Source organism: Platalea leucorodia (assembly GCF_965183815.1).
Source record: "Platalea leucorodia genome assembly, chromosome: 8".
NCBI lineage: Eukaryota > Metazoa > Chordata > Aves > Pelecaniformes > Threskiornithidae > Platalea > Platalea leucorodia.
In genome coordinates this window covers 29755059-29775324 of record NC_138830.1, presented here as the reverse complement: position 1 = coordinate 29775324, position 20266 = coordinate 29755059, and the positions used below count along the sequence as shown (strand labels likewise).

The window sequence follows — 20266 nt, the reverse complement described above, 5'->3', positions numbered from 1 at the left end:
AAGGAGCCAAGCAGAAGCTCAAAAGTAGGTGGAAAGTGAAACTTGTTTCCTTTAAGATTGTGTGCCCACTGTTCAGCTATTTAACTGATAGCTTTTCATAGCTTCAGTTTCCAGGTGGCTTTCTAAACACCAGCTCTGCAGTAGTCAATGTTACAGAAGTAAGCGTAGTCAATTCAACAACCATTTTTCCTGTTTTGCTGTGCAATGGCAGGGACCCAGCACATGAATCAGAAGGCTGCACCCTCTTGTTACCATTGGCAGGTCCTTTTTGTTGAGAGCTGGTCGCTCAGGATGCATCTCCCTCTTGATTTGTACACAAGAAGAGTTACTACTTATTTCCTGTTCATGCTTTTATGGTTAAGGACAGCTCAGCCAGACAAGATTTCACCTGAGTGTTAACACAACCCCAATAATAGCTAAGCTCAGCTTTCTTAGATTTTTAACAGGTATTTCTGGCTTTTTAGTCAGGAACCTAAAGCTAATATGAATTAAATGACTCCTCTGTGTCATCTTCTTCCAGTGTTGCTGGAAGGGCCTGATTCAGCATTACAGGTGTTCACCTCCTTCACAAGGAACATTTCTGCTACCAAGTGCTGTGCAGCTTCAGAGGGAAGGCAGCAGCTTTTTTTTTTTTTTCAGCTGATGCTTGCATTAGCAATTTTGTTTTAAACATTTACCTTCCTCTCCCTCCTAGTGGATCAGTTCAATCTGCCTCTCTAAGAGTTAGAGCAGGATTTGGTCTCTGTATCGGCCAGCTTGGAGATCAGTCCACACTGCTAAAAGGTGAGTTAACTGTCCAGCAGATGATAGAGACATTAACTCTTCTGGTCATCTGCATATCTCAGTGCACCTTGCAAATGATTTGATTTAACATTCCAGTTTATTGTAGTATAGGTCATTACTGATGACTTAGATGAATTCATAGCGGATCTGGTTTGGCAGCCTGTGCTGAGCTGTTTAAATTGCACTGGGGTCTCTGTAGAAGTTACAGGTGACTATTCCTCTGATCTTGGCCACAGGAGTAACTCGACCAGTCTAAAATAATTTATGTGCTACTCACCCTTCAAACTGGCCTTGCTATGAGCTAATACATCTATTTCAGACACTTACCTACTCATAGCAGTTCAGGTTCTGTATCGTTCTCGCTGAACAGCTGGGGAGCAGACTTGAATTCATCTCTCCCTTCATTCCCCAGCTCTAGCAAACTGCTCTCCCTGGATTTAGTGCCTGAACTGCAGCACCTTCACGACCTATGTATCCTTCTAGAAGAGAAATAATCATACTGGAAAAAAAAAATACCCTGTGCAAAATGTTTAAGAGAATAATTTATTAGCAAGTCCTCTACAAACTGGTTTCAGCACAGGGGATGCATTTACTAGAGAGGCAAAAGAATCAGAAACATGGCAGTTCCCCAAAACCGGGAAGGCTGTTGCCTGCCTGCTGCTGCTGCTGTGTCCAGGGCAGCCCTGGGCTCCATACCCACATCAGCACTACGGGACTGGGGCTAGAACAAGAGCTCCTACTTCAGGTCAGGAGGTTTTTATAAGGAATTTTTTACATGCTCATTGCATGTTCATTTATAAAACAGCAGGGACTATGCAGGATGGAGGGGAGGAGCAGATAAAATCACAAGGACATCAGCACCATGCTGGACCCAGAATACATGGGATCTAAGCTGTAGTTACTGGAAGGTGATGTAGGGGAGTTACCCAAGTGAGGAAGATCCAAAAGGTGAGTTTTCCCTTAGGTCTAAAAGAATAATCTGTATAAAGTTTTATTTCCAGAGTTGTCCCAAAGGTTTATTCTGAACTTCCTGCACGATTTCCTCTGCAATGGACTTGATTTCTCTGTGCAAGTCTTCTATGCTCTTTGAAGCATCCACTGTCTGTTCCAAGACAAAAAATACAGAAACACGTGCCTCAGTTACCAACACCAAATGAGAAAACCTCACCTTGCTGTTATATCTGCTTCTCCCATTACTCAATATTGTTACTATTCATGAGCAGTGAAAGGAGTGCGTTATACCTCCTGTGCACTATTTCTGGAGTGGAACTGGAAAAATCTATTTTATTTAGGAATAGACATTTAAGAAGTAGATGTGGGGCTGGATGAAAGGAAACAGAAGAGACTGCTGCTGCTGCATAATTTGCTGACAGTCTTTAGGGCATATGACCTAAAGGCAGGTAAATGTTCTGCATCTGGTACTGTAGTTCCCCCATAAACATCAGAGTATTAATCCGTCAGTGGTTCTTCAAAATAAACTCCACCCATGATAATAGGAACCTCTCAAAATCCATCATGTGATATCCCAGTTTCAGCTGCTTGCCTTTTTTTTTTTTTTTTAAAAATACTGCAAGCTGAGGTCAGTAAAGGTGGTAGAGCTATACGATGCTGGCGTGTTCCTCATCCTGATGTTTAAAGAATAGCACCATCACTCCTGTGTGGTTGAGGGAGTAACGAAGGTGAAGAAAGGATTTGGTGAAAAGATGTGGAGAGGTGCAGTTTTATCACAGGGACCTATGCAACACTGGCCCACGCAGCATTGCTGAGAAAGAACAGGCTGTGAGGATATGCAATAAATCAACTTCATGATTAAATGGTAGCCTTTTCATTACAGCACAGCCAGCACCCCACCTTTGTGCTCGCACAATATACTCAAGCAGCTTGCTGATCTCAATCTATTTGTGTAACTGATGGTACCGAGCTGCGTTTCATGCCTTGGACTAAATGGTTCTTTGGCAATGTTTGACATCTGTTATTCTGTCTGATACAGAGGAGCAAACTGACAGGAATGCTAACTATACCTTTAATGTGTACTGAAACTGGATTTTTGTACTCATTTCAGGGATACCTGTCACCTCTTCATCATCTGTTGTGGTATATAGCTGTTTGATAGTTGTGCACTTTGGAGTATTTTAAACAGACAGGTTGCTGATACTTTACGTGAAAACTCCTTTCAAGCAAGGGATAGAAGAAAAATAACAGAAGACAGGTAATAAAAGAAATGTGATCCACTGCTGGAATCTCCGGAAGAAAATCAGGGTTTACAGACTATACATGAATTCCATATTGCCTCTCATGACAGCACGCTTATTTTTGTTAAATGAATTCTTCTGGGATTTTGTGCTGTGGTACATGTTTTCTGTCAGCCTATTTTTCCAGTCAATATCATGCAGGAAAGGCAATTTTATAGCGTAACTTTTACTGGAATAAAAGTCCTAGTTTAGTGATCGTTGTACATTTAGGTCCTTTAGGTTCTGACAGCACACAAAAAAACTTTTACAGAATCATGTTTACCTGAAACAGGCTGTGAAGAATTTTGTTTACCTTACACAGTCTGATTAATTGGCAAATCTGTGTAGATGTCCAGCTTCTGGTGGAGACTTATCCATAATCTGTGTCCTCCTATGTCTGTGTAAAAGCTACAGAATAAACAGAAGATGCTGCCTATATCTCATGATTGAGCACTGACAGGGTAATGGAGATGATAAACAGGATGCCTGCACTAGAAAACCTCAGCCTAGGTGATCTACACACAGGATAAATGGAGAACGCTTCCTCTTCTGGGATAAGGCTGCTGACTGTGCAGCCCTCTGCAAACAGCTCCAAGGGATGAACAAGAAGGAAAAGTGATGCAGCAGCATGGAACAAAAAAGATCATGTATTTGGAGAGATTTCTGATAGCAGTAAGACAGCAAATGCTGATGGAAACTGGCCCTGTGAGAAGGAAGGTGATCATCAGTAAGGGAGACATGACCTGCAGGAAGGCCCCAAAAACCTTCAGGTATTTCAGACTCCTTGGCAGATGCTGCAAGACTCCAAGCAAACAGAGTGCATGGGTGTGTCCCACTGCTTCTTACACAGGTTTGTCAGTTTGTCTTGAAGAAAGAGAATGATTGCCAGAAAGCTCTTTTGCAAAACCAATCAACCAACCAAAAATCTTCCCCCCACCCCAACGGGGCCCCGTAGGGTGTCCTGAACAGGAAGGTGTCCTCTCTGCCACAGGCCACACTGCCCTTAGGTGGTCCCAAACATGTCCCCCCTGAAGGGGGAGCACAGGGATGCGATGGGCACAGTTCAGGAGCTCTCATGAAAGACCCCCACCCTGGTCCATGACAGGCCTGTTAGGGTTATTTCCTCACCTTCCAGTTTAATGTCTTGTCATTCATCAGATGATAGAAGGACTGTAGAACTTTCTCTTGGAAGGAGCTGTTCTCATAACGTTCATTTCCAAAGTTCCCTCGTTCCGCTGCTTCCTCTGGGCTTAACTGAAGAAACAGAATCAGATCTGGCTTTGGGAGTCCAATGTCAGGCTGTTTGCACCAGTCCAGGCAGAAGTTCTGTCCCAAACAAAGACAACTGAGTTTGAGGTGAAAGAAAGGAATGCAAAGAAGGTAAAGAAGCCAGTTAGCTGGAGAGGGAGGTGGGGAAGGAACAGCCAGAGAAGAGATGCAGACCAAAACACTAAGCACAGACATACAAACTGAAAAGGAGTTATCCCAGCTTATCATGTGAGAATTCAGTCCTGGTAATTGTGGGGGGGCAGATTTTGCTAGGTGCTGTGCACCTCTCATGCTCACTGAAGTCAAAGAGAGCTAAAGATTTTAACATCTTCTGCAAAGCCCATCAGACGTAAATACCAAGTCATATTCTGAGTTTCCATACAGTTGTTATCCGTCCAAAACTGTGATCAGTCCCAAAGAAAGCTGCTCCCAAATACAAACATCATGCAGCTTTAGTGTGGATCTTTCTGGGCCCATGGAGACTCCTTTTCAAATACCTACCCTACGCTTTCTCAGCCTACCCAGGAATTTCAGCCCAGATGTGAGACAAAGCTTGCAAACTTTCAGATCTTGTTGACAGATTTGAAGACTTCCATCAGGACACGTCAATCTACAACGCTGTGGAGAGACCGCTGAGGCTTGTCCACTTACTGCTCATCCACATGGGTGCCAGTGATACTATCAAGGTGATCTTAAATGTATCAAATCTATCAGGGTGATCTTAAATGTATCAAGAGCAGCTGCAGGGCTCTGGAGGTAAGGGTGCAGGGCACGGCAGGGCAGGATCTCCTCAATCCTTCCAGGAACGGGGGGAAAGGCTAGGGCAGGAATGAATGTAGGTCAACTCTCAGCTGCACAGCTGGTGTTGCAGGCAGGGCTTCAGCTTCTACAACCACAGGGCGCTCTTTGAGGATTGATGGCCACTGAGCAGGAATGGGATACATCTGATGAAGTGGGATGCCTCTGGCCGCTCACGGCTTGGATGGGTGTACTCTTCGCTGGGTAGAAAACCAGCTGGATGGCCGGGCCCAAAGAGTTGTGGTGAATGGAGTTAAATCCAGTTGGCGGCCAGTCACAAGTGGTGCTCGCCAGGGCTCAGTACTGGGGCCAGCTCTGTTTAATATCTTTATCAACGATCAGGATGAGGGGATCGAGGGCACCCTCAGTAAGTTTGCAGATGACACCAAGCTGGGTGGGAGTGTTGATCTGCTGGAGGGTAGGAAGGCCCCACAGAGGGGTCTGGACAGGCTGGATCAATGGGTCGAGCCCAGCTGTATGAGGTTCAACAAGGCTCAGTGCTGGGTCCTGCACTTGGGTCACAACAACCCCATGCAACGCTACAGGCTTGGGGAAGAGTGGCTGGAGAGCTCCCCAGAGAAAAAGGACCTGGGGGTGTTGGTCGACAGCCAGCTGAATATGAGCCAGCAGTGTGCCCAGGTGGCCAAGGCCAATAGCATCCTGGCTTGCATCAGGAATACTGTGGCCAGCAGGACTGGGGAAGCGATCGTCCCCCTGTACTTGGCACTGGTGAGGCCACACCTCGAGTGCTGTGTTCAGTTTTGGGCCCCTCACTACAAGAAGGACATCGAGGTGCTGGAGCATGTCCAGAGAAGGGCAACAAAGCTGGTGAAGGGTCTAGAGCACAAGTCTTATGAGGAGCGGCTGAGGGAGCTGGGGTTGTTTAGTCTGGAGAAGAGGAGGCTGAGGGGAGACCTTATTGCTCTGTACAACTACCTGAAAGGAGGTTGTAGCGAGGTGGGGGTCGGTCTCTTCTCCCCAGTAACAAGCGATAGGACAAGAGGAAACGGCCTCAAGTTGCACCAGGGGAGGTTTAGGTTGGATATTAGGAAAAAATTTCCTCACTGAAAGGGTAGTCAGGCACTGGAACAGGCTGCCCAGGGAAGTGGTTGAGTCCCCATTCCTGGAGGTATTTAAAAGAAGGGTAGACGTGGTGCTCGAGGACATGGTTTAGTGGTGAACATGGCAGTGATAGGTTAACGGTTGGACTCGATGATCTTAAAGGTCTTTTCCAACCTTAACGATTCTATGATTCTAAGTGGGACAAGAGTATCTATGCAAACAGGCTTACTAAGCCAGTGAAGAGAGCTTTAAACTAGGTATGTCAGGGGAAGGTTTGCTATCTGTAGAGAACTGAAGATGGGAGGCCAGGAGGAAATGTCTGGGGGATGATACGATAATGGACGCTCACCTGAAAGCAGCACAACCAAGGCAGAGTAGCACGAGTAATGTTGGGGTGGGGCCTGCTACAGACTGCCTGGTTGAAGAGAGGATGTTGAGGAACCTTCTTGAGACAGCTGGAAGAAGGATCTCAATTGCAGGTCCTGGTACTCATGAAGGATCTCAATCACCTGCCTATCTGCTGGGCACAAGCAATCCAGGTTTCTGGAGCATGTGGAAGAAATTCTTGACACAGTGATCAATAAACCAGCTAGCAGAGGTGCCCTGCTGGATTTGTTACTCACAAGCAATAAAGAACTGTTGAAGATGTGAAGGTCAAGGGCAGCCCTGGCTGCAGCAAACATGAGATGGTGGTTTAAAATCTGGAGAGGAGTCAACAGGACAAAGAGAATCGCCAGTGTGGACTTCAGGAGAGCAGATTTCTGTTTATTAGGGACCTCTTAGCAGGATGCCCTGGGAAACTCACATGGAAGGCAAAGAGGCCCAGGAGAGCTGGCTGATCTTCCAGGACAGCCTCCTCAGAGCACAACAATGAGCACAAGACTCAGGAGGATCTTATAGCTGCACAGGATGACCCAAAGGGAAGCTGACAGAGCTGACTTGTCTTGAAAGCAGAGACAGGCCAAAAGTCACAAGTGAGGACGTGAGAAGTTCAGGTTAAATAAAGAAAATATTTTTGACCATGAGGGTGAGCAAACACTGAAAGAAGAGCCCAGAAAGGCTGTGGATCTACATCCCTGGAGATACTCAAACCTCAGCTGGATGCGGCTCCGAGCAGCCTGCTGGATGTTAGACCTACTCTTGAGCAGGAGGTTGTGCTTTGTGACTTCCACAGGTCCCTTCCAACGTACGTGGTTCTGTTATTCTTTGCAAATCTACGGGCCAGCAGCCAGAGCAAGCATGGGGAATCTCAAATAAACTTGCATAATCATTCTCCAGAGTCAAATAGGCCAGCTTCCCAACAGCCAGGAGTCTGTCCAGATTTACAAAAAGTAACCAAATGAGTTTCTCTGCTCTTTCTGGGGAAGGGGTAGACCCAGGCAAACAGACCATGTCAATACCTGAGCTGACACTTCCATCCCTCAATTTCAATCCATGTTTCCCCAGTCCTCTGGAGCCTTGGCCACGCACACTGATGTCTGTATCAGGCCTCTAACTGGAGCTGCTTCCCCAAATACAGAGAGGGGCAGGGGCTGCTGTAGGTCTCACTCACCTCTTTGGCACTCGTGAAGGCCACTCCAGAAAAGGCATATCTGTCAACCACAAGTGTGATCCCTTGATGTAGTTTCTCTTTCATCAATGGTCTGAAAACCATGTGGGAGAAAAAACAAATAGAGTTACACTCCTTTATAGTGACACAAATGAAAGGATTTAATCTTTTAGATTAAATCATGCTCATGAGACAGCTCATGAGGCCAGTGCTTCTCTGTTAACATACATCATCATTAACAGTGATCATTAGCAGTGTCAGGGTTACCTGCGATGCTGATTGCAGATAAATAGCTATTTGTATTCTGTCCTCTAAGAGACATTAAGGAAACACCCTTTCAAGACACCCAAGTTCAGGGTGCCTCAGTGCAGGGCACTGCTCTAGGCAGCTCCATGACTTTCAGGCAGGATCACAGCTAACTATGTTCAGACATGACCAGCTTAGTCCTCTTCCCCTTTTAAGTGGTGCAGTAGATGTGTGATACACTCTGCCTCAGTCAAAAAGTCCTTTACCCATGACAATGACATTTCTTATTACGGCTCACTCATCTGCCTTATGCTTTCCCAGTTTGCTTGGCACCGCCACTACAGCAGAATCAGCCAAGCTTTTCTTTTAAAATGAAAACATTTTGCAATATAGATTTCCAGGAAAAACAACAGCCAACACCGATTTCCCTAGCTCCACATGCAAAGACTCAGGGGCCAAAAGCAAGGACAGCCACCTATGGCTGAATGCAGCCTTCGGCTAGAGGGGAAGTCTGGACACAATTCCTTAACTGCTCTGTCACTCACACGGACCTCCTTGTGAAGCAAGGTCTCTTCATTCAAGAAAGAAAGAAAATTCACAGTCTAGGCTGGTACAGTCTCAGCAACCCAATTCTTGAATCCAGTACAGCACAGGGACTGGAAATATCACATCTCATGATTTCAAAAGAACAAACTGTGGGATTTGGTCTAAGATTAAATCCAAAGCCATTGGATTAAATCAAATCCATAAGAGTCCTTGAGACATTGCTTCCAGCCATGCTTCCCTTGCTAAACAGGATCATACTCTTGTACCTACTGTACCCACTGCAAGCTAAAACCCCAGGATTCAATGCCACGCGTTTTTCTTTTACAACTTAACAAACATTATCTTTACACGTGTTCCCAGCGGTTAGCGGAGAAGAGCAGGTGAATGGTGTGGTCCTCCAGGTTCTTCTCCTTCACCAGGTAGGAGCTGATCAGCCGCCCGATCTCTGTTGTTCTCACTGTAGGAAAGAGGGTGAGAAGGAGCAAACGCTGCCCTGAGCTGCTTTTGCCAAAGGGGTGTTGTCCTGGTTTCAGCTGGGATAGAGTTAATTTTCTTCCTAGTAGCTGGTATAGTGCTGCATTTTGGATTTAGTATGAGAATAATGTTGATAACACACTGATGTTTTCATTGTTGCTGCGTAGTGCTCACACCAGTCAATGACTTTTCAGCTTCCCATGCTCTGCCAGGTGCACAGAAGCTGGGAGGGGGCACAGCCAGAACAGCTGACCCCAACTGGCCAAAGGGCTATTCCATACTATATGATGTCATGCTTAGTATATAAGCTGGGGGAAGAAGGAAGGGGGTTTGGAGTGATAGCGTTTGTCTTCCCAAGTAACCATTACACACAATGGAGCCCTGCTTTCCTGGGGATGGCTGAACACCTGCCTGCCAATGGGAAGTAGTGGATTAATTCCTTGTTTTGCTTTGCTTTGCATACTTGCATGACTTTTACTTTACCTATTAAACTGTCTTTATCTCAACCCACGAGTTTTCTCACTTTTACTCTTCCAATTCTCTCCCCCATCCCACCAGACTAGAGTGAGCGAGTGGCTGTGTGGGCTTTAGTTGCTGGCTGGGGTTAAACCACGACAGGTGTCCATCTGTCCCGGGGAATGCCAGTTTGTCCGGGATCTGTCTGTCACGGGTGGGAAAAGGTTGGTCCACCGGGGGATGGGGGTCAATCTGTTACGGGTGGGAGGAAGCCTGCCCGTCCGGGGTGGGAGTCTACCCGCCTGTCACGGGTTGGGAGGAGGTCGGTCTGTCCGAGGGTGGGGGTAAATCTGTCTCGGGTGGGAGGAGGTCAAGAGACCACGGACGAGAGCCCTCGGATGGCGCCCCGCACCCCCCGGGAGCACACCGGGCGCCGCGGCCCGGCCTAGCGGGACTCCCACGCCTCCCCCCCCACGTTCCCTCCGGCCGTCAGCAGGCCTCGTACCCGGAAAGCGGAGGAGGTCGGCGCGGTGGCCGTCGGCCCGCAGCGCTTCCACCAGCCGGTGGCCCTGCGTGCTCTTCCCGGCTCGGTCCACCCCCTCCAGCACGATCAGCGCGCCGCGCCGGCCCGCCATAGCCTCCCGGCCCGCCCCTTCCGCCGCCGCCCGGCCAATCCCGGCGAGCGCCCCCCGGCCGCTCTAGTCGGCGAAAGGGCACAGAGCCGCGGAGGTCCTCCCAGGAGGCGGCGAGGCGGGAAGAGAGGCACCGCCCCGCACCCGCCCCGCCCTTCATAAATATGCAGCAGGAGCGGCCCCGGCGGCCAATAGGGGCCGGGCGGACTATGAATATGGGATGAGGCTGGGGCCGCGGCCCTTGTCATGCGGGCCCGGCAGGCGGCGGGAAGCGGCGGCGGCGGCGGCGGGGCGCGGGCCGCAAGATGGCGACCGCCATGTACCTGGAGCACTACCTGGACAGTGAGCGCGGGGCCCCGAGCGGGCGGGGCGGGGGGACGGGCGGCGGCGGGGGGGGGGGGGGCGAGGCGAGCGGCGGCCGGGGCGGGGGCGGCGGCGGGAATTAGAACTGCGCCACGGGCTGGGCGCGGGGGGGCGTTGCCGCCGTGCGTCATCAGCCGTCGCCTCGCGTCATCACTGCGCGCCGGGGAGCGGGGCGGTGAGGCGATGGAAGGCTGCGGGGGTCCCGCCGGTGCCGCCTGCCCGGCCGCTCTGCGCCGCCCCCGGGCTGTCACACGCCGTCCCCGCCGTCCGGGGCGCGGGGGCCGCGGGGCTCTGCGCTCCCGGCCGGCAGCTCCGGCCCTCGCGGCGCGGGCAGTCACAGCGTGCGCGACCGGCTCGCTGAGAAGCAGCGGGAGCGACGCGGCTGCCGGGTGAGCGGCAGTGCCACGAAGGCCCGTGGGCGTGCGCACGTGTACCTAAGCTTTCCTGACGTAAACGGACGGTTTACGGTACGTCAGACTAAGCGTGCGTTCAAGTGCTGGTGTCAAAGGCGGGACGGCTGCTACGAGGAGAACAGGCTGCGGTATTTCTTGGCCTTTATGTTCCAGGTATCGAAAACCTGCCTTGTGAGCTGCAAAGGAACTTCCAGCTGATGCGGGAGTTGGATCAGAGAACAGAAGGTGTGTTCAGGTACTTCGGTAAGCGAAGGCTGATGGAGAGCCTCGGCCCGAAGGACGGGAAGAGCCCTGGGGAGACTTGGCTTTAGAGGACGTGTCTCCCCTCTACCACTTTTCCTTTTCTCTGCCTGAGCGCTGTGCAGCGTTTGTTTCTTTTCTGTGAGGACTCCAGCTCACAGGACTAAGGGTTTTTTCAGCAGTTGCTTGTTAATTCGTAGCTGCATGATTGCTGTACCTGATGGCCCCTTGGATGGCCTTACCTGCGTGCATTTCCACATCTACTGAATTGTAGATTGCTGCGTGTCTTGCAAGACCGATTTTTTTTTTTTTGAGGTTTGTGTTGGTATCTGGTTGCACATTAGTGATTTTCAAGTTGAACTATTAGAATGGTAAATGGCTGTGTAGCAAATATAATGTTCTGTGTGTGGGAAGAGAGGCCAAAGTTGTGAACCCATCAGTTCAGTTTCTGATCTTAACTGTGAGCCTCTCCTCTGAATTAACTGTAAAACACTTGAGAAATCAGAATCACACCACAAGTCTTGAAGAGTTAATACCTTTAAGTTAATTTTTTTTAAAAAAAGGTAAATACATTAAGAGATCAGGGGAAGTCAGAAAACTGTCAGGAGAGGTCTTCTAAATACTGTAAAGAGATAGAAGAAAAAAATACTTGCTTTGGCAGACAGCTTTCTCATGTGTATATATTTTGCTTTTCAGATAAGAAAGCAGAAATTGACAGTCTTGCAGCAGAATACATTGAATCAGTGAAAAACATGTTACCCGAGGAGCGGGTGGAACACCTGAAGAAAATCCAGAGTGCCTACAACAAATGTAAAGAGTACAGCGATGATAAAGTCCAGCTGGCCATGCAGACGTACGAGATGGTGAGGATCACAACTAGTGAGACTTCTGTTAAAAACGGTCATACTCTGGAATGGGGCTGCTGGTGGACACAGAAGATATTTCCACAGTGTCCGTTTTCCCTGATGTTTTTGTTTTGGGTTAAATATCTTACTGAAACAAATTCTTAGTTCTAAAGCGTATTTTTCTTACTGTTGTCCTCTGTTACGTTAGCAGGTTTTGTGTCGAGTAGGCTTCTCCTCTGGTGAAAGGTTAAATGAGTTTATTCCACTTGAGTACTTGGTAGTACTCCTCTGCTGTGTAATAATGCCAGCAAATTTATCCCACTCCCTCCTCCCCAGCAGCTCCCCTGTCACCCGATAATTTATTTAGGGCTGGTCTTAGTCATAAACCACATTTTTTTTTGAGTCAATTTCATTACTGTATTGTGGAGGAATTGAGGGAAATCTGCTCAATTACCTTGATTTCCAAGTGACAAAAGAAAGCAGACCTGTCAGCTCCACCATTCTGGTTGTATACTGAACACCAGACTTTCCTCAATCGACCTGGTGGGAAAATCTCATTTCTTAAGATGCAGCTTTCCACTTTTCTCTTCTGCCCCTACTTCTGTGTGCGTTTAGCTGCCCCTTGAATAATTCTTATCTTTGTGTGTTTTATCCCATAGATAAAACTTGAGTGAGGGGAATCCTTTTGACTGTGCTTAGTATGTTTTGTCCAGCTTCTAGTGATGCTTTGGGTCCTGCTACATCGGCAGCTGCAGTACATTGTATTGCCATCAAATACTGCAGAAAAGTAAATTATTTCACAGGGATTGAAAAGTGTCATAGATAACCACTAATTTGAAGGCTAGGTATTGCAGCAATGCAGTTTGGGGGTGGTGACTTAAAATACCTTTGCTGCATCTCTGTTCTGTAAGCCACGTTATTGCAGCCAGGGTAGTACAATGAACTTACTTAACATGTATTGACTTAATATTGGAGGTAGTTGGCAGAAGCCTGTATTACTAAATTTCTTTTAATAGCGTGCCAGTGAAATGCCAGGAAAAATAGACTGATGTACTCAACACATTTCATGGACATGAGTTGAATAATGTATTTTGAAAATTGCAGGGAAAAAACAATTCTTTTTAATATCTCTTATTGTCTTGTTTTGTTCCACAAACCATCAGTCTGAGTTGCTTTGACTCTCCTTTATGCCACCTCCTTCCCCCTTTTCCTTCTTTTCTCTTTGCCTGTGTTGGGATTAGGTCCTCTTGCTTTTTCGTGTTTTCCTTTGGCTTTTTCTCTCCGCTTTAATTCCCTTTGTGTGTACCATTTCCCTTTTTTCCAGTTTCATAGCCCTTTCATGCCTTGCTCTAAACTATTATACTGCTGTTCATGCCGATAACGGCCTTCCTGTTTTCGTTTGTGGATTTTTTTTCTTAATTCAGTTTGTGGTTTCCTCTTCTGTGCAGGTGGATAAGCATATCCGCCGGCTGGATGCAGACTTGGCGCGATTTGAAGCAGATCTGAAAGATAAACTGGAAGGCAGTGACTTTGAAAACCCTGGATCTCGAAGCCTAAAAAGTGTGTAAATTTAATATGTTTGACAGCCTTTCCCAGCACTGAGCATATCTAACCGGAAAGGCTGAGATATAAAATAGGCTGTTATTTCTGGAGGAAGAAAAGAAGTCCACCATAGTGTACTTCTCTGCTTGTTTTTAATGCTCTTCAAATATTTACAGTGGTGGGCAATAAACAGATGAAGAAAAATCTAGTGCTGGGATCTAACTTACTGTCTCTGCTTACCAGATCACCCTGAGGTGGCCGATGGTTACTGGTTGTAAGGAGGCCACTGGCCAAGGGGGAGCTTACTGTGACAAAACTGAACTGATTTTCTCGCAGCTCTTGAGTGTAAAAGTTTTACTTTCAGGCTTGATCTGTGACTGAGTAAGTTCTAAGATCTTTTTGAGGAGAGATTTGTCTGTTTTCCTCCCTTTACCAGAATTTGAATTGAATTAGGAGTTAAAGGAAGGTATCAGTTTCTGTAATGTATACTGGAAATCTCCTATGATTACAGTGAAATTTGGGCATGGTTAACAGCAGTACAGCTTTATGTCTTTGAATTGTGAAATAAGAGGTAAGATCAGGGATGTGGAGATAAAAGTTACGTTAGTTATTGAGTAACCAATTAACTGGCTAAGTGTTTAAAAATATACTGAGATTTTAAAAAAATATTACAGCATGTCTAATCAAATATGATGTTATTTATATCTTGTGCAACAATATGGGCTAATATTGTACTGCAGTGATTTAGTTGCCAAAACTGTGAACGTAAGAGTTTGGTGCTCAGTTGTACTACTTGCCAATTTGGCATGTTTGTGGCATAAAAATGTATTTCTGTATTTCAGAAGCAGCATTCGTATTCAGTTACATACAAAAGAAGGATTTCAAACAGATAAATACATCAAAAGAAAAAGATTGCGGATTTTTCTGGTATTCAAATAAATTGAAATGATGGGTTTTTTCCTTTATAGAGGGACGAAGTCAGAAAGACAAAAGAGGCTCTCGTGGTCGAGGCAGACGAACATCTGAAGAAGATACACCAAAGAAAAAGAAGCTCAAAGGAGGGTAAGGCATACCCAGTCACAGCTCTGGTGACTTTGGCTTGACACTTCATGAATTTTCCGGAAGCTCACGTTACCCTGTTTGACTCGTGTCTGGATGGTGAGCGGTGTTAGAGTGTTCTGGTCTTACTCCGTTTCATTAGTGTCCTGCTTAGGACAAGTCAGCTTTGTTAATTAACTCCTTGGTTGGCATGTGGAAATTCAGCATGCTTGGAATGTCCTCTGTCTGGAAGGACAAGATCAGTGTCTCAGTTGCTGTTGGCAAGCTGGGAGAAAATAGCTTTGGTTTTTGTCATGCGGCTATTTTTAACAGTTGCTTGTGGTCTTGATGGTAAAAAAAAAAAAAAAAAAAAAAAAAAAAGACTTGCCCATTGAGACAAAACCTGATATTTTATTGTTGTTTTAGACATCTTGGAGAATTTTGGGAGTTGTTTTCAAACAATCATGTCCTGAATAGTCTTGAGTAATCTCATTTGGCTCTGTGAAGCAAGGAAGAAAGCATGTCCCCTCTCTATCATATGATTTATATTAGAGGGACGCTGTTAATTCTGATTTTTCAATTGGCTAAATGGAGGGGCAGAAAAGAAAAAAATAGTTTCCACTGAGTGTTACTGACATGTTGACTTAATACATTCCTGTCAGAGCAAGGAGGTTCACTCATACCTGGCAAGGAGAAAAGAATATATATATTAAAACTGACTGGGAGGGGGGGAAAATCAGATTCTTTTGTCCACAAGCAGAAGTGATCAGTACGTTAATTTTGTTCCTGTAGTCATGGCATCTATAAATCATTCTCTTAATCCTTTATAGTCAAGCTCATGTTTTGTGTTTGATCAAACTACATTATGATTTTAATTATTGGATAATATGTGATAATGTAATCTAAACTCTGAAGTAAAGTCAGTGTGTTTTAGGGAAGGTATTGTTAAAAACTAATTTTCCCAAGGGGGATTTAGATCTTGGAAACATGGTGTTGCCTACAACTGAAAAATGTTTTATCCTCAATCTGTCCTTGTCCACAGATCTGAGTTTGCTGATACCATCCTGTCGGTGCATCCCTCAGATGTCCTAGACATGCCAGTGGACCCCAACGAACCCACCTACTGCCTGTGTCACCAGGTGTCATATGGAGAAATGATTGGCTGTGACAACCCAGATGTAAGCACTTGAGATGATTTATTGTCAGATGTTTGCTACGTCACAACACTGAAATCCAGGGCAGGGTGGGGGGGTACTTGCTCAATTTGATCATACAAAATGAAAGTAACATTGTGAAACGCTAAGCATCTCCTCTGTGGGTTTTTCCTTTCTGTTTTGCAGTGCCCAATTGAATGGTTCCACTTTGCTTGCGTAGACCTCACCACCAAACCAAAAGGGAAATGGTAAGTATGACAACATACAGCTTTTTGATTTTTATCAGGCTACAATTTGCCTCAGCAAGAATCACAATAAGAATTAAAACCTTGTTGCGACCCCTCCTCACAGAGGAGCTTTGCTCTTGTCATCAGAGGGTTTGCATCCTATATGGCTTGGGATTGTGTTTGTGTGAAGGTAGAAGTGGAACCTTCTTCCTAAAGTCTACTTCCATGGGAGTCTCTAGATTCTGGTGGGAGCAAAACAAGGACCTGGGCATATGCAAAATTGCATGATAAACAGAGCGGTTTTTGATCTGAGGCTTGCGTAAACGTGTACATGTTACATCTCAGGTTTGCTGTATTGTCACGTAGTTGTGGCTGTGGTTAAAATTGAGAAGAGACATGTATTTATTTTTTTCACTTCTGGAAGCAAAGTTTGAAGACTGCTCTAGGTTTTGCTTATATATGTATTCGTCTTGGAAAGAGTCATAGGCTTGTTCTGTACTTAGTTTCTGTTTAATGGACTGCTCTCATCTAATTAATAAGATGCCTATCAGAAACAGGCTTAAGTGAAAGCGAACTGCAATTATTGGAGGGAGAGGAAGGAAAGAATTGGAGGAACGTATCTTTGGCCTGTAGAGAAAGCTTGTGTGACAGACTTCAAGAAGTTACTTGGAGTAACTTCTAGGTGAATGAAATAAGGTGAATGACAGGTGTGAGGGGCTGATGAGCCCTGGAAGCCTCCTAGTGCTATCTGTCACTCAAGTTGGTACTGTTCCTTTCCTATTTGCCCATGCTTCCTGCATGTCATGAACATTGTTGCAGTTGCTTAAATTGGCTGCTTTTAAACCAGGCTCCCACCCACTCATTCCCAAATAATAAAAAGAGGTTTTGGGCTATGTGTTGTTAACTTCAGGAACTAATTACTGCCTCTTTTTCCCTGTAGGTTTTGTCCTCGTTGTGTTCAGGAAAGAAAGAAAAAGAAGTAAGGAGTAGAGGGAAATGCATCCTCCGAGGCAAGAAATATTTAATATATTCCTTCATTCATGTTGCAATATTATCTTTGGGTTTTTTTGTTTGTGTTTTTTTTTTTTTTTTTAAAACCTACCCTCCTTTTTCTGGTATGATATTTAATTGTCCAGTGGCCAGTTGTAATTCCTGTTCTTTCATAAGAAAATGACTTTGGGAGGGAGTCCCAAATCCCTTTGCCACAGGGATTTCATTTATGTTACACTTGCACAGCACTGAAATCGGTGTTGCTATGAAGTGCTAGGGCAGCCAGTAGCTGTAGTCTGTGCTAGTTTATAGGAGTCTGTGAAACCACATAAGGCATTGCAGGAGAATCAAATACCTGTATCTTCAGCATGGTGCATCGCCATTATGGAAGTAGTTTAGGCCTGGAGCTTGGTGTGGCAGAGAAGGAATTCTCTCCGATGTAGCCTGCATGAAAGAAGTAGGCTCCATTGTTTAGGTGTGAAGTCCATTTGTTGTGCAGTTTTGTAGTACAGAAGGGAAAGGGAAAGCTGGTTAACTGTTTCCAGTGTCCATTTCTGCAAAGGCAAGTGACGTGCTTAGCTTTGACAAGGTGGGGATGGGAGAGAGGTATGATCGTATCTTCTCTTTTGGGGACTTTCTTCTGTCTACCTTTGCACTGCATTTATTTTACTTGATCTTGCCCCCATTCACATGAACCTTAGCAGAAGCAAACCATTAGACTTTTCACCTCCTTCTAGAAAAGGTTTGTCTCTTTTGGGAGAAAACCTTTAAACAGCAAAGGAATTGTCCTGCAGTGTTTTGTAGTGATGGTAATATTGAGAGAGGGTGTTACCTTTCCTGGCTGTTTCCATTTCTCTGAAGATCCTTTTAGTACATTACTGTGAAGATGAATCCTGCAGTATTCTTATAGAGATAGAAGGTCGGATTTATTCATAAAATAAGATGAAGGCCTGATTTTTGTTACTTGTGTTTGCCTGTGTTGCACCTGGGTAAATCAGGAAAACAAGCTTTAAGAGGAGGCTCCATAAGGACAATGTGTATGTTCCTATGATGGAGCGGCAAAGCTGAAAGGCTGGGGGGGGACGTTGAATAGCATTTGCTATGAAGCACTGCTGTTGAAGAAGGCCATTCAGCAGGAATGTTTTAAAATGACTTCTTGTCTTTTTTAGTGGGGGCGCATTTGCGTGTTCTTGACTTCTTTAAGCTGCCTTTCAGATTATGAATGTGAATCCTTGCTGTCATCACAGTGTCAGTTGCTGCAGCGGAAGGAAGAGAATGAAATCAGGAGTAGGAAAACAAAAGACTTTCTGTGTTTTCCTTCCTCTGAGTTATAGTGGATATAGTTATAGTGGACGTTGAGGGAAGAGCAGAGATAACTCTTGCCTTCATCTATGTCTCCTGCATTATGGGGCTTACCCGCCTGCAATAAAAGATGTGGGGAAAGGTGGTTCTGCTGCCAAACGGGGAAAAAAAAAAGCCTCAAACCAACCCCCACTGCAGTAGCACACACCAGAGTTCATGAACTTTGCTGGCTGTGATCCCTGATGGGTGTTGATGGCTGCTCTGTGCAGGGCTGTTTACTACTTTGCATACCATTGTGCAGGAGGTCTTGGTATAGAGTGCTGGAAAGGCATTAAGAGACTTCCAGATAAGCTTTTGTTCGGCTGTAAAAACAATCTGAATAAACAGTACAGAAGAAAAAAATACTTCTAGTCAGATTTTGGCACCTGTTTCCAAAAGAAAAGTCTTTTTTCCCCTGTTACACTTACCCTCTTACTTATGTTTTGCAATGAAAGAAAGTAGAACACAGCTCTTGCCAATTTTCCTTCCCTGCTTGGCTCTGTTGGGCTTTGTAGATGCTGCACCTATGTCAAGACTGACATAGAAGAAACCTCTTGATACCAAGACAACTTTTCTGTGAACATTTTGATTTATTGCATCTGCTATGGAAAAAAAAATACCTGTCTCCAGGGTCCTTTCATTTGAAGTGTGATGTTGCATGTGTCTTCGCAACATTGCATCACTCTGTATGTTGTGTATGAAGTTTCCACAGTTATGTTTACAAGACAATGTGCATTTGTCATTCTTGCCATTGTAATAACACCCAGAAAGCACACAGACAAATTGAAAGGAGGTTGCTGGAGGGAAGGAGGAGGAAAAGCACAATGACACAAACCTGAACTTAGAAATTCAGCCAGCCCTCTTTTTCTTTCTGCCTCTCTTTTTTGAGAGTAAATTTAATTGTGATACCTCATGAGCCAGCCTGTAATTCAGTAACCAGTGAGTGAGACCTGTACCTCATTGACCTGCTACACTGGATTAATGCAGGAGCGTTACTGCATCCCGAAGGCTAGTGTTGATGCCGTTTCAGGCTTTATTTTTCCCTTCTGGTATTGTATACAACTTTCTTTCTTTCTTTCCCCCTCCTAAGGCTTTATTAGTAGCGGTATCACCATAGATTAAGCATTTGATTTGAAACAATCTCGCAATGCCTCTCTGGAGGTCTTGCTGGAAACACGCCCTTACGGAAGTGCACAGCTACGGATGAATAGGCGCGAAGCTGACCACCCTCAGCTCAGAAAAGATGGTCAGGTAGGACAGCAACATGCGTTTTGTTAACAAGTGCTTTGTGGGGCTCGGCAGAGCAGACTTTTTCCATTTTAACCAGCAAAGCAAAAAGAAAAATAAACTCTAGAAGTTAGCATCAGCCCCCAAAAGGAAAGAGACTTTGCTAGGAATCGTGAACAGTGTGAGGTACAACATACTCCTCCTCCTCTTCATGATGCAACGTCTCTAATGTGTCAGAACATCTGACGTCTGATACCAGCAATAAACTGTCCCACTTGGAACATATCAGCGTGGGGGCTCTGATGGGCTGCGGAGCATCTCTTGGCTGCTTGCACCTGGCTGTAGAGATTTTTTTGGGTTTTTTTTAAACTCCTTATAGACAGAAATACCAGTAGCCTTCATTTTTGCTTACTAAAGGATTTAAATCTTTCTCCTGAATTTTGAATGTATGGCGTTAAATATCCTTTTCTGGAGAAGGGCGAACAAGACTGTGACACGTAAAGGAATGTTCCACTAACAATTGTCCAAACACCCGAAGGCCCTGCGGGGTTCAGCTTTATTGCAGCTCGTGCAAACTGGAGGTGAAATGACTTTAACCCAATCGTTCTATTTTTTAAAAGAATTAGATCTGTGTTCCCTTTGTAAATGGAAGAGAATATAAATCTTTTTATTAAAAAAAAAAAAAGGAATGTAAAGTAAAAATGTATATCTGTATTTTTGGATCATGTAATAGATAATGGATATATTGTTATAAATAAAGTATTTTTGGGAACAGAGCCGCGCCAGAGTGTGTCGGGGCGGCGGAGGAGCGCTGGCGGGGGGGGGGGGGGCGCGTCGCCC

At 45.5% G+C, this 20266-nt stretch overlaps 2 protein-coding genes across 7 annotated transcripts; one reads left to right on the top strand and one right to left on the bottom strand.

Annotated features, from left to right (window-relative positions):
* Positions 1-654: 654 nt before the first annotated feature.
* On the bottom strand, positions 655-10050 carry DTYMK (deoxythymidylate kinase). 3 transcript variants are annotated; one of them, XM_082320893.1, is made up of 5 exons: positions 9920-10050; positions 8833-8941; positions 7696-7786; positions 4143-4340; positions 655-1885 (listed from the first exon to the last, which is right to left on the bottom strand). In XM_082320893.1, the coding sequence occupies exons 1-5, from the start codon at positions 10047-10049 to the stop codon at positions 1775-1777; spliced, it is 639 nt and encodes a 212-aa protein (XP_082177019.1). In that variant the 5' UTR covers position 10050; the 3' UTR covers positions 655-1774. The 3 variants fall into 3 exon arrangements, 2 of the variants coding, with proteins under 2 accessions (XP_082177019.1, XP_082177020.1); XR_014229108.1 differs by having other exon boundaries at positions 1822-1885; positions 3758-4340; XM_082320894.1 differs by lacking the exon at positions 655-1885 and adding an exon at positions 1894-3878.
* Positions 10051-10198: 148 nt separating this feature from the next.
* On the top strand, positions 10199-20202 carry ING5 (inhibitor of growth family member 5). 4 transcript variants are annotated; one of them, XM_082320891.1, is made up of 9 exons: positions 10199-10388; positions 10976-11047; positions 11759-11925; positions 13356-13467; positions 14418-14511; positions 15530-15665; positions 15828-15889; positions 16809-16878; positions 18074-20202. In XM_082320891.1, exons 1-8 carry the CDS (start codon positions 10352-10354, stop codon positions 16849-16851), a joined length of 723 nt encoding a protein of 240 aa, XP_082177017.1. In that variant the 5' UTR covers positions 10199-10351; the 3' UTR covers positions 16852-16878; positions 18074-20202. The 4 variants fall into 4 exon arrangements, with proteins under 4 accessions (XP_082177017.1, XP_082177016.1, XP_082177015.1 ...); XM_082320890.1 differs by having other exon boundaries at positions 18028-20202; XM_082320889.1 differs by having other exon boundaries at positions 16809-20202.
* Positions 20203-20266: the final 64 nt, after the last annotated feature.

Coding starts and splice junctions, on each gene's coding strand:
- DTYMK (XM_082320893.1), bottom strand. CDS start 10,049: ATGGCGGGCCGGCGCGGCGCGCTGATCGTGCTGGAGGGGGTGGACCGA. Junction 4,341..7,695: donor CCTTCACGAGTGCCAAAGAG/GTGAGTGAGACC, acceptor TGTTTGGGACAG/AACTTCTGCCTGGACTGGTG. Junction 1,886..4,142: donor ACAAGACATTAAACTGGAAG/GTGAGGAAATAA, acceptor GTCTTGGAACAG/ACAGTGGATGCTTCAAAGAG.
- ING5 (XM_082320891.1), top strand. CDS start 10,352: ATGGCGACCGCCATGTACCTGGAGCACTACCTGGACA. Junction 10,389..10,975: donor CCTGGAGCACTACCTGGACA/GTGAGCGCGGGG, acceptor TTTATGTTCCAG/GTATCGAAAACCTGCCTTGT. Junction 14,512..15,529: donor AAAAAGAAGCTCAAAGGAGG/GTAAGGCATACC, acceptor CCTTGTCCACAG/ATCTGAGTTTGCTGATACCA.